Source organism: Brachyhypopomus gauderio, unplaced genomic scaffold, assembly GCF_052324685.1.
Source record: "Brachyhypopomus gauderio isolate BG-103 unplaced genomic scaffold, BGAUD_0.2 sc84, whole genome shotgun sequence".
Classification (NCBI taxonomy): Eukaryota; Metazoa; Chordata; class Actinopteri; order Gymnotiformes; family Hypopomidae; genus Brachyhypopomus; species Brachyhypopomus gauderio.
In genome coordinates, this window is record NW_027506905.1 from 1,271,658 (window position 1) to 1,284,765 (window position 13,108).

At 43.3% G+C, this 13,108-nt stretch overlaps 1 protein-coding gene across 1 annotated transcript; it reads left to right on the plus strand.

Annotated features, from left to right (window-relative positions):
- The first annotated feature begins 55 nt into the window (after window positions 1–55).
- timm44 (translocase of inner mitochondrial membrane 44 homolog (yeast)) lies at window positions 56–8,231 on the plus strand. The gene is made up of 13 exons (XM_076991668.1): window positions 56–146; window positions 847–954; window positions 1,147–1,323; window positions 1,963–2,043; window positions 2,431–2,580; window positions 3,030–3,166; window positions 3,384–3,469; window positions 4,675–4,767; window positions 5,426–5,550; window positions 5,645–5,695; window positions 5,817–5,906; window positions 6,167–6,277; window positions 6,854–8,231. The coding sequence occupies exons 1-13, from the start codon at window positions 117–119 to the stop codon at window positions 6,971–6,973; spliced, it is 1,359 nt and encodes a 452-aa protein (XP_076847783.1). The 5' UTR covers window positions 56–116; the 3' UTR covers window positions 6,974–8,231.
- The last annotated feature ends 4,877 nt before the right edge of the window (window positions 8,232–13,108 follow it).

Consider the following 13,108-nt stretch of genomic DNA (forward strand, 5'->3'; position numbering starts at 1 on the left):
AATCGTACTAGTTAAGCAGAGTTGTGTATATGCAAATTGCCTCCTGGGTGTTTGGTGGCCCCGCCCTCAGACCTGCGTCACAAGGTCAAACAGCTAGTACAGGCAACGCAACCAAGATGGCGGCCTCCTTGTGTCAGTGTTATCAGGTGAGATTTTTGATAAACGTTTTGCTCAAATGTCCATAAATGTCCAGATCGACGTGTTTGATCACTGGTTCGTTGTGCTGCAGCTGAGAAACAAGCTTTTTTTGTTCGTCTTTTACGCTGACTTCCTTTAAATTAATCGAAAGAGCTGATGGCTAATGTGTCATGCCGGTCGTCCGATTACATTTTGGGGCCTTTTACACAGGAATCGGTAGAAACATATTAACTATATATCAGATATTTATCTACTGTTATTTATCAGTTATTTATCTACTGCTTACATTTAATGTCCTTGTCTGATGGTGGTATATGCTGACAGCACACTAGCTACCTAGTTATATTAATAACACATCCCATAATAGTTGTTTTATTGTATACATGATGTACAAGGGTTTAACGTTAGTCGTACCCATTAGACACAATATGTTTGGTTTAGGTTTATATCGCACTCTTTCAGATATTGTTCCAGGTGTTATTTATAGTTCATAAAAGGCGCCAGAATGAGCGACACCTTGTAAATAAACATTTAACCAAAACTTAAAATACAAATTTCCTCGTCTTCATATTTTAAGTATGGGTGTAATAACTAACATTTACAGTGACCTATTTAAGTGCTACCTAAATACTTTCAATATTATTCTCCCTCTTTTTCTCTGTGTGTGTGTGTGTGTGTGTGTGTGTGTGCGCGTGCGTGCGTGTGCAGCGATTTCTCAGACAGAGTTTAGTGCTGGTGGTCTCGCGCCCCCACTTGGCTATATACAATAGATCCCACGTGCACAGGATATGTGGCTCAATCACAAGTTCTTCACAGGTAAGAACTATTCTGAGCCTTTAGACTGTCCATCCATCATGGCCTCTCAGATATAACTGTTCTATAACTGTTCTCTGCATTTCCTGTTTATAGTGACCATCTTACTACAGACTGAATCAGTCTGTAGGTGTGGTGTGTTCTTAATGTAATTAATGGAGTTCTAGCTGTGTCATTCTGTGTCAACTGTTGTAGGTGCGGTATTCGTCAGGGCGAGGTGGGGGGCGAAAGGGCTTTTTGGGGGAGTTCTTAGACAACTTGAAGCAGGAGTTGAGCAAGAACAAAGAGATGAAGGAGAACATCAAGAAGTTCCGTGAGGAGGCTAAACGCCTCGAAGAATCGGAGGCCCTCAAGCAAGCAAGGCGGAAATATGTAAGAGTGCTGTTTACGTCAGCATTACACGTATTACTTTTAATTAAAACTAAACATTCCTCCCAGCTTGATTACTGTAACTTATAGGCATGCCTTAAGGGCATTACCGGTAAAACCATCCACTTTATCCAATTTGTTCAAAACTCTGCTACCAGAATTCTATGGCATGTTTGAAAATCTGCCCACATCACTCCTATACTCCTATCATCTACAATGGCCTGTCTTAGTTCGCAAAACTTTGCACAACTCAAACTTGTATTGCTCACCTACAGATTCCTGCACTGTTGTCTGGTTGTCTTGTCTTATCTCTGAGTGTATGTCTTGTTTCTTGAGTTGTTTCTGTATGCTTTGTGGAAAGTGACCTTGAGAAAAAGAGGATATACAAATTAAATGTATTATTATTGTTGTTATTATTATTATTCTTAATAATACTTTGTACTTATACCAAAAGCCAAATTAGATTACCAGCAATGATGATGGATCCTGCATATATTTTGAAGTCACTAGAAAACTGTATACTCCTTTCTTAGTATTTTTGTTTTATTAGAATATCTGTTTATGAAATGAAAATGTGATCACACAAGTAACTTTGTTCCCCAATCTATGTGTTGTTATCCATATTATATTATTTGTCTACAGAAAACTATAGAGTCTGAAACAGTGAAGACATCAGAAGTCCTAAAGAAGAAGTTAGGTACATTATCAGAGACGGTGAAGGAGGTAAGTGCACCAACGTGTTTGGAAAGGGTGGTGTGTTTCACAAGAGGGTGGTGAGGGTGGTGTTTCCCCTCATACCAGAGGGAGTGCCATTATACTGAGTCTCAGCATGACTGTGATTCGGTTGTGTTTCCAAAAATAATCTTGTCCAACCGCATTACTTGGTTGGAGCTAACTGTTGTGTAATTAATTACATCCCTACCTATGATTAACTGCACAAGAACCATGTTTTGCATTTATTGAAATGAATAATGCCTAGACGTATCTACCTCCTTCAGGTATGTGCACTGCATCTGAATGCGATGATCACGTGTTCTGATTCGCCGTAACCTTTTAGACGTTTGGCGGTGAAGATAGCGCCACGTAAAGGTCGGGTCCGTGTGCTTGCAGGGCCTGGAGGAGGTTGGCCGCACGGACATCGGAAAGAAGATTAAAGAAGGGGTGGAGGAGGCGGCGAAGACCGCCAAGCAGTCGGCGGAGAGCGTCTCCAAGAGCGGAGAGAAGCTCGGCAAGACCGGAGCCTTCAGAGCGATCTCGCAGGTCGGGCGCTAGACGGACGAGTTCTGAAGATGTACTAGAGGCAGCTCCTTCTTACCATTCTTCCTTGTATTAGTCAGTTACTGTTGATTCTCTGTTATGTGTACCTGACGGGTAATCGTTTCAAACAGCAATGATGTGTGTTAGATGGACTTAATGTTCCACATTTACCTTCCCCAACGTTCTTGCCCATTCCCAGTTCCCAAAACACTTTAACCAAGAAACCTGAATACCTGCTACAATTGTGTGGGTTAGGCTAGAGTAAAAAAAAGAGACTATCTGGGGGTGACTTGGGGCTGGTTTGGAAATGACTGCACTAATTAATTCAGTTTTACAGACAAAAGGGAGCTAACACAGGGTCAGTTTTTTCCGTGTATGTTCTAGTATACAGAGTAGGTCAGTGGTGTGAGTTGCTTTCTAAATATACGCTTTCTGTGATCTTTGCTCCTCAGGGTATGGAGAGTGTGAAGAAGGAGATTGGTGATATTGGCCACAGTGGGGCTTACAGACCACCCACTAGATTAAGGAAGAGAAGCGAATTCTCATCCAAAGCATCGGGCACTGACAACAAGGTCTTCGATGCCAATGAGTATGTATGAGTATGTATGAGTATGTATGAGTATGTATGAGTATGTATCTTACTGTTCCCCTTTGGTCAAGTTCTCCTTTCTGGAATATTACGGAAATTAGATACTAAACTTGGTGTCTTATTTACATTTTCAGTATTTTTGCCATTGTTATGTCGTTTTCATATGTTGTCCTATGTAGATTATATTTAATGTTTGCCTGTATGTCTGTGTTTTCAGAGAGGCAATGGGTGTTGTTCTTCACAAGGACTCAAAGTGGTACCAACAGTGGAAGGACTTTAAGGACAACAATGTAGTTTTTAACAGTAAGGCCGACGTTCTGTGTTTTCTTTAATATTTTTGGTGAAATATACTCAGAGCTGTGATTTTTGGAGCGTGTCGAACCAAATCATTTAGTCTCCCACTTTCTGGCTGCAACTTGTCTGTCTGATCTTGTACAGTGAGGTAGTGGAAATGTGCAGTGAGGTAGCAGAAATCATCTCAAAGCTCCTCTCAGCTTCTGAGTAGTGTGTTTGTCTCATTATGCCATATATTTGTACAACCGCGGTAGCTAACGCTTACAGAGTCAAGTAGCAGTGTGAAAACCCATGAGGACTGCCGTTATAATGTGCTCATACATTAGAAATCCTGTGATGTGGCTACACTTTCTTGGGAGGGAGAAGTACCCAAGAATGCCTTTCACATTGTATTTGATGTGTCATCAGCAGATGGCACTGTAGCACTGTTTCCAAGCTGCTTTCTCCTGTCTTCTCAATCACATTAGAGGAGACAGATTGCCTTTGTCAGAGGAAGCTTGCTGGATAAATGCCAGTCTTCGAACAGGGTCTAGGTTTGGGTCATTAGTCTTAATCCCAATTAAGTCCAATCATGGAGCACTCTGTAATGTACACTAGCATCCCATTGGCTGTGCTAAGAGTGGGTAGACAGCTGCAGCATGTAAAGCTGCTGGGTTTGACATTTTGAAGCATATCCAGTGGGTCGGCCATGAGTAGGATTAATTCTGAATGGGGTAAAGCGTATTGTCTCAAGTACGTCTTGGCAGGATCTGGGTTTTCCAAGCCATACAGTGGGACTTTGAGAACTTGTAATAAATTTTAATCAGCCTGATAACATAATGGAGTTGAGTTACTATGGTTTAAACTTTGGCCCGGTTCACTCCCATTAAAAGGCAAAATAGTCATAGTCAGCATCTAGAGGAGCTAGGAATCTAGAGGAGCTAGGAATCTAGAGGAGCTAGAAATCTAGAGGAGCTAGAAATCTAGAAGTCCACTAACCTTCCCTCTACAGATCACACACAATTGGGCTGAAAATGTTAAAATTGTGGGCGGACAGGTTTAATCTGTGACCTTTCCTTTTAACAAGGTTATTTTTTCCATTTTTTAACCTTTTAACAAGGTTATTTTTTATGCTGCTACAGTTGTGCAGTCCAGTCACGGTGCCTTACACGTGAAGCTTGGGAAAAGTGGATGAACCCTGCCTGTGAAATGACCTTTTCTGTTGCCATTTGCAGGATTCTTCGAAATGAAGATGAAATATGATGAGAGTGACAATGCCTTCATCAGAGCGTCTCGCGCCGTCACGGACAAGATGACGGACCTCATTGGTAAAGTGGCTCCAGTGGCTACAGAGGCTACGCACTCAGAGAAAGCTGATCAAATGGCCTTTGTCTTTTATATAGTCCTCATTAAATGGTCAGGAAGAGCTAATCAGCATTGTTCTTCTGATGTAAACACAAGTCTGTAAGGCTTTTGTAGTGATTGATCATTATTTATTGTAGTAAATTCATTTTATGGTCTGTAACTGTGTCTTTTGGACCTGTGTCGTCTGGTAAAAGTACTGCAATGCAGGGTGGTGGGAAGCTCTTCAAGTTTGCTGAGATTTGCCATCTGGGTAAAGATGTTGGGGAGGCAACCAGCTACATAGTCTGCCGCTAGAAAATTTGTATCAATAAAAAAATCCATCAGTCAGGCTTAAGGACATTTAACTTCAGAACTTTTTCACTATGGAATTTAGAGGCCGGATGGGGAAAGCCAGTGAATAATGCCTCATCTCTGCAGTTATTTGATTCACTTGAAGGGTTTAAAACAAGTTCCCCTTGGACCAATGCGAGGGACGTTTCCATCAGTGATATTCTCTGACCAGGCAGCATAGAAGTCTTGAAATCATGACTAGGCATTTTTGGACATGTGCATAAAAAAGACAACAGGGCCTTTTAAAAACATAGGCCCTGTATATATATATAAAACCACATCTCTATTCAGGTGGGTTGTTTTCCAAGACGGAGATGTCTGAAGTCCTCACAGAGATCCTGAAGGTCGACCCCAGTTTTGATAAGGACTCTTTCCTCAAACAGTGCGAGAAAGACATCATCCCCAACATCTTGGAAGTGAGTGACCTAGACATTTGTTCTTGGAGCAACACAAAAATGTTTCCAAGTGCGCTTGTAAAACGTCCATCCAAATGTTCCTCTCTGTCCATAGGCTATGATTCAAGGAGACCTTGAGGTCCTGAAGGACTGGTGCTATGAAGCTGTACGTAAAACATCCAGTTACTCACTAACACAGTAAATAGGGTTTGATTATTCATGACATTCATGACATTGGTATGGACAAGAAGGTGATTTGAACTTTTCCTTTTGTGTTTGTTTTGTAGACCTACAGTCAGCTTGCACATCCAATCCAGCAAGCCAAAGCAATTGGACTACAGTTCCACTCAAAGATTCTTGACATTGACAACATAGATGTGAGTTTGGCTAGAAACGAATTTTTTTTATTGGCAATGATGCATTTTCGACAACACCAGATGTTATATAGTACTGCCTTGCTATTGCAGTATTTTTAGTTTTATATGACAAACAAATCACTGGCAGTTTATAAAGTAAATCCTTTTGTATTCGAGTAAACAGCTTTCCTCTCAAGAAGTTTGCTGTTTACCTCTCTGTCAAAGCAGTTGTTGTGTTCAAGGCACGGCTCGTTAACTACGCTCTCGTTGTGTTTGAGCAGCTGGCCATGGGGAAGATGATGGAGCAGGGGCCTGTTCTCATCATCACCTTCCAAGCCCAGCTGGTCATGGTAATCCGCAACCCTAAGGGCGAGGTGGTGGAGGGCGACCCGGTGAGTACCGACGCAGCCACACCAGAACCGCATCCGGCACAGTGAGGTGGAATTCAAACTGTTAGCTGTTAGCCGTGCTAGCCCTTTGATGAGTGGCACTGATATATCAGTGTTTACAACATCAAGTAATTGAAGTAGTTGAAGTAATTGAAGAAAGCGCTGTTTATTTTGAGTCTGGAACCCACTGAGAACTTCAGAACAATTCCACGAAGCTTCTGCCTTATTTGGGCTGAGGTTAGTGAGGTGGAGTAGAGCTGCTTTGGCAAGAAACACGATGTGTTATAAATCTGACATTACAACGGTCTGACAGACCCTGAGGGGAGGGGTGCCAGTCTTGAATGTAGAGGCTCTTTTAATAGATCAAGGCAAGGACCAAGAGCTACACATTTCAGAGTTTTGCAAACATAGCCAAGGTTAGGTCATTTTATTGCTCTTGTTACATTTTTTTTTAGATTGGAAGATGACTTTTATATTTATAAAAAGTCATTTATACAGAATGCATATTTAAAGTGTGTCAAAGGCTCATTTTTACTCATAAGTGTTTATGTGTACGTTTGCCTGTGTGTCGGTACTCAGGAGAAGGTCCTCAGGATGATGTACGTGTGGGCTTTGTGCCGGGACCAAGAAGAGTTCAACTCCTATGCAGCCTGGAGATTGCTGGACATTTCAGCCTCTAGCACAGAGCAGATCCTCTGAGAACTTCCAACAAACACACACAGACACACACACACCTCCACACACACACACACACACCACCCAAGGGTTAGAAAGGAGGAAAGCATCAGTACACACCAACGTACCTCCGTCTGGGAGTACATTATAGGGGCTTCCGGTCCAGTCAGCCCGGCCTTGACCACCAGCTGGTGCCACGTGGACCTCCCCCAGAAGCCTGCCTGGACTATGGGACCTGACTGGCCACCCTGAACACAGGTGCTGCCTGTGTTCTGTCGTTGGATTGATACTAATGTCACACGGTTGGATGTGCAGGTGACTCTCCAATGACTATCCTGAAATAGAGAGAAACTCCATGTGTTCAGTTTCTGGCACTCAGGAGGGAGTCAGTGAAAAAATAAATGGTAAATCAGTGCTACTTTTACAGACTGAGAAATCGAAAGTCACGGTTCAGGGAGATTTACTAACTTTTGCTACACTGAGAGAAAGCTCAAGGGACACAGAAACCTACAGTTACCAAGGCAACCTCTGTAGCCTTGTCAATATTTTTGCCCAAACTAACTCTTTAAAGACATTTCTTAGCACCTATCAAAATAACTGAGATTTGTATAAAGTAACTAATCCTATGATTTAAAATTAAATAAAGTATTCATGATCTTTATTGGATATACCAAGACATAAGAACACTTATGTCAAACTAACATAAGTTAGGACGGTCCCTAGATTCAGACGGTCCCTAGATTCAGACAGAGAGTCTGGTGTGTGTTTGTCATGCATTATCTGCATGCGGTTTCCTAACGGGTTCTGATGTGTGAAGTAGAAGCCGAATGTCAGTCATCTTTCATGCAGCGCCTCAGTCAGCGAGTAAGTGTTCAAAATGTTCAGCATAAAGTCCCGATGCCACACTTGACACGTGTCAGAAGGCTATTTGAACACACTTCATATACGCACCGGAGCAGACTTGATTCACCTTTTCCGACCTCACTGAAGTGGTCATTTGGTTTCATTGTGAGATGATTTATGAGAAATTCCCCTTTTCTGAGGCACAGTCACGGCTTTACCCAGCTTCTCCATCTTACGGCGGGAGGAATCTCCCTTGAAAAGTGCTGTATTTATGACCTGGGAAAACCAATGAAACATGGGGTTATTTGCCAAAATGGGGGACGTGCCCTTTTGATGCCTGCCTTACCATTGTACATGCGGAGTACAGATTGGACCTGAATGAAGTTGTATTGTGGGTGCACTTTTCCAATCCAATAAAGCTTCAGTTATGTGAGGCTAACGAATGAGCCCACGTTGTCGATATTGGCGATGCCTTACTTACACTGATCATCCCAAGATGGTGGATGTACACCTCATTAGCAGATGAACAACACTACAAACAGCAGACAGGTGTCTGTAATCCTTATATCAAACACTGCTCTAGCTGCAAAACACAGATGTCCTCCACTGCTAAATTCCACGATATGCAGAGTAAGGGGCACATGCTGTTTGGTGCATGAGAATAGGGGGGGCTGTAGCATGTAGGCGGGGTCAGATTCATACCCACAGCCATCGTGGGTGGGGGCCTGATGAACAAGGCGGTGCGTTCATCCGTCGCTGGGCTTGGCCCAGGCTATTAAGGGCCTGTCTGCAGTGATGAATCCCCCTGCTGGGAACGGTCTGCTGAGACCTGCAGCTCCTGGTCACCACCCCCATCCCTCTGAGCACGACCTCGAAAAAGTTCTCCACCGGTGCCGGCAAACGACCCAGTCCTCCGCAGTCTCGCCCGGCGTTCAGCGGAGCATCAGCGTGTTCATGGATATTGGTTCTGATGTTCATGGGTGTGCACGCGGGCAGAGCCAGCAACGGGTTTGGAACTAATGAGAGGGCCTGGGTCTGGATAACAAGCTCACAGTGTGAAGGTAATTAGAATAAGCAAGTACATATGCAAGCGTCACAAGCCATTCGCATGCACACACGCCCCTTAATGAGAGCTTATCTCGCTATTTTCTCAGGCCCACACAAACAGACCATAACTCATGCGTATGAGAATAAGGCAAAATCATTGTTATTTGTCTGACGAATGTTGAATTGATCTAAAAGTTTACCATGACAAATTCGTCGAAGCGTTTTGTGATTGAGAAAAAAACGCTCCAATCCAATGGAAAAAAGACTTGGGTTTGTTACTTTCATTTTATTATTCTTATGATGCTGTATGTGCTGACCAGCCATTTTGATTTCTTCAGCAATACTGCATTTTTGAGACAATATTAATACCAATATATGTATCCTGTCACAAATATGTGCATTAATTTTTTAATTTTGCTACTACGAATTCCCATAGTTTCACATGGAAGTATTAAACGTCAAAAGAGTTTTGCGGATGAAGCAGAGGGGTCAGTGTGGTCATGAATAATTCCTCCTGTAGCCACACACAGTTGAGGTCATCACTACATCCAAAGCGAAAGCCTGCTAGATATTGGAAGTGTGTGTTGCAGGAGAATGCCATGAAATAAAAACCACACCTCTGACCGGTTCTGAAAGGCAGATGGAAGATAGAGACGTGCAGAACTTCGAGGATTGTGTATTAGAGGCACGTTGTCAGTACTCCAGTACCTAACAGATGGTGGATTACAGGCATGTAACGCTCGTATGACACTCGTGTCGTAATTTAAGCTGATCACACCCGGCATGGATGCCACCTCTAGCCATAATGGCAGATTATTTACGAGAATCTATTATTTTGGTCGTCAAGGCAACAGTGGCAAATGCTGTTTGTATCGATCAGCTGGTCTCCTGCCTGCTTGACCACACGTCGTTTGTGGCTTTCAGGAGAACAGTTTGTCACTGGATTTAAGGCAGAAAGTAGATCTGCCTGGGACACACACTCCGGACACACACTCCGGACACACACTCCACACTGACCTGATTTCTGAAGGTGCTCAACACACCACAGCTCTCTGGTTGTAAATCCGAGCTCTCACACCACTACAACCACAAATGGCTTCATAAGTCGTGCGAGAGTGTCACCCACTAAGGGAACACCTTCATAAATATCTGACATGATAACGGCGTTATGGAAGAGTACATCTTGATGTCAAAAGTTATTTCTCAGAGACCCAATTCCATTGACATCTGTGATGTACTGTATGTTTAGCACCTACTTGAGAGCCCTTTTTTGTATTATGACAAATTAGTTTTGGTAGCCCATGGACTCAGAAAAATGACACCTGCATTCAATAAAAAGAAAAACCCACATGAATGCACAAATTTTTCAGTCAATTAAAATTCCTTACATAAGAGAAGCTCGATGGGGCACCTGCACAGTTTCTTGTCTGCTCTGCCCCAGCACACCTGATCCAGCTTGTGATGGTCTTAATAATCACCTGGATTACGTATTGGCGACAGAGTGAACCTGAAACTGTGCGGGGCCGTGGTTGTCCAGGGGACGACTTGAGAAACATGCAATTAGCACAGAAGGTGTGTGAGCCCTGCACAGCCTTCTGGGGACTGTTTGGAAGGTGCAGTGGGAGAAATGTCTCCAAGGAACAAGCAGAGAATGAATTCGCATTCATCAGCCCTCACAGCTGCGTGCGCGTGCGTGTGTGTATGTGTGTGTGCGCATGTGTGTGCGTGTTTGTGTGTGTGTGTGCGCATGTGTGTGCGTGTTTGTGTGTGTGTGTGCGCATGTGTGTGCGTGTTTGTGTGTGTGTGTGTGTGCGTGTGTGTGCTTGTCTGTGTGTGTGTGTGTTTATGTGCATGTGTGTGCGTGTTTGTCTGTGTTTGTGTCTGTGTGTCTGTGCGCGTGTGTGTGTGCGCATGTGTGTGCGTGTTTGTCTGTGTGTGTGTGTTTCTGTGTCTCCTCCTCAGGGCTGGGTCATGACCGAGACTCTATGCTGGCCCTGGCTGTCATCCACCAGTGACGCTTTGCTCTGCTACAGTGACGGCTCCTCTATACATATATAAACTACAGCCAGAAGCAATGGGGCCAGTTTCACCACAGACTACATAAAGCAAGCATAAAATGCCAAAACATGGCAAATCTTGTGTGGTATGGTTTGGGGACATAGATACACAGTAGATACATATCTATCTACTGTGTCTTCATTTTCTTACAAGCAAATTAATGAGAAAGTAGACAACACCTTGAAACCTAAAGGTCTGTAGGGCATTTGTATAGTAAAATCAAATCAAAATACATTTTCAAACTGGTTTGAATAAGTTAAACATCGTGCCCTTAAAGTCTGCTTTATTTTGGCATGTTCCTGCTTCGTGACGCCTTTGTTATTGAAAAACAGTGGAGTGACACGTTAAGACTGAGTAAAGCATGCGAGACGAGAGTCTCGAGACCCAGAGAAATCCCCTGGGATAAGATCCTGTCAGATTACATGGGTCACAATCACTATTATCTGGGCTGAGTTTTCCCAAGGACTGTCAATTCCCTTTTAACACACGCTGTAATAGGTACAATGATGTCAGCTCTGCAGTGCTTCTGGGAAACCATGCCCTGGATAGAAGGACTCTAAAAATTTCAGTGTGGAGGGATTGGATGTCTCTTAGTGATCTTACGTTTGATGCCTCTGCTCGCAGGGAGTTCCCTGTATTATTGACCTGTATGTGTGCGTGTGCATTTACATTTACATTTACATTTATGGCATTTAGCAGACGCTCTTATCCAGAGCGACTTACAAAAGTGCTATGTAGTTGCTTGGAATCTCCAAGGTAGAATAGATAGTCCTGAACACAAGGTACTCTAAGCTGGAAAAACCACTAGACGAAAGTCAAATGATACCTAACAATTATACCTGAATATACACATCCCCTGAGGAAAAAGACAGTAAACAATTCCTATAACCCAATTATGCACAATACCTGAGGAAAGAGACGATAAAGCACAATAGACAAAGCATAATTATGCAAAGTGCACTTGAAAGAGGTGGGTCTTCAGTCGGCGTCTGAAGACAGCAAGTGACTCCGATGTTCGGACACACAAGGGAAGTTCATTCCACCACCTTGGAGCCAGGACAGAGAAAAGTCTGGATGCTTGTCTCCCATGTGTCCTGGATGATGGAGGGTCAAGACGAGACATACTTGAGGCAAGCGCCGCTCAAGCCAACTGCAACACGCGTGTGCGTGTGTGTGTGTGTGTGTGTGTGTGTGTGTGTGTGCGCGCGTGCGTATAAGCAACAGGTGTATTTTTGCTCTTGAAGGCCACAGACATTCAACTACTCTGTACGAATTTAACGTGTGGTCCAGGACTACTATTTCAAACCAGATATGTTCACAGGAATAGCCTTATGCTGATCTGAGACTAGTACATCGTCACTCTTCCAGTGGACTACACTGTATTTGGGGAGGGAATCATCTGATTCTGTATCAGTGATTAACGGTAGGCCTATGTATGTAGTGCCCTGTGGTGTCTGGCGGAATAAATAGCCGCATTAAGCGTGTTGCAATTGGCTTGAGCGGCGCTTACAGGCCTATGAAACGTGCAGGCCGGCGGAGCGGCTCTCCTGCGCCGTGATGAATGAGCTCCACTCCTCCGTTAAGCATATTAAAGTCGGATCGCCTGATAGATGGCGCGATGAAGAAGAGGAGGAGGAGGGAGATAGAGAGATCTGCGAATCGCGCGACACCTTTGATAAAATATGAAAAGGGAGGAAATTAAATCCTAGACAAAAATATAAAAATAATCCTTGGTTAGTTTTTCGCACACCGATGACTGATTAGAAGAACAGACCCAATCTGAATGTTTAATGACGCAGTCCAGGATTGTGCCTAAATAAGAATAATGTTAATAATAATAATAATAATAATAATAATAATAATAATAATAATAATAATAATAATAATAATAATGTTCTGCGCGATCTAGACAATAGGTGAAAAGACCCGCAGTTCCCAGCGCCTGTCAGAGGAGCGTGGCCTTAAAACATGTCAGAAAGAAAGATCGTTCATCCGATGGAGTCGGTGACTTCTCGTGTGATTGAAGGAGACCTCATCAATAAGAAACATTGGTTTAGTTAGTGCCGGATCCATTGGGCCGCCCCAGTCACCTGCGACACTCCTCCGCTCACGAGTAACGCCTTCTATTATTGATGCGCTGTGGCCATTAGCGCTTCATTTCAAACTAGAGGTAATTACATCCAAAATGTCATTTGATTAGTTAACTGTCAT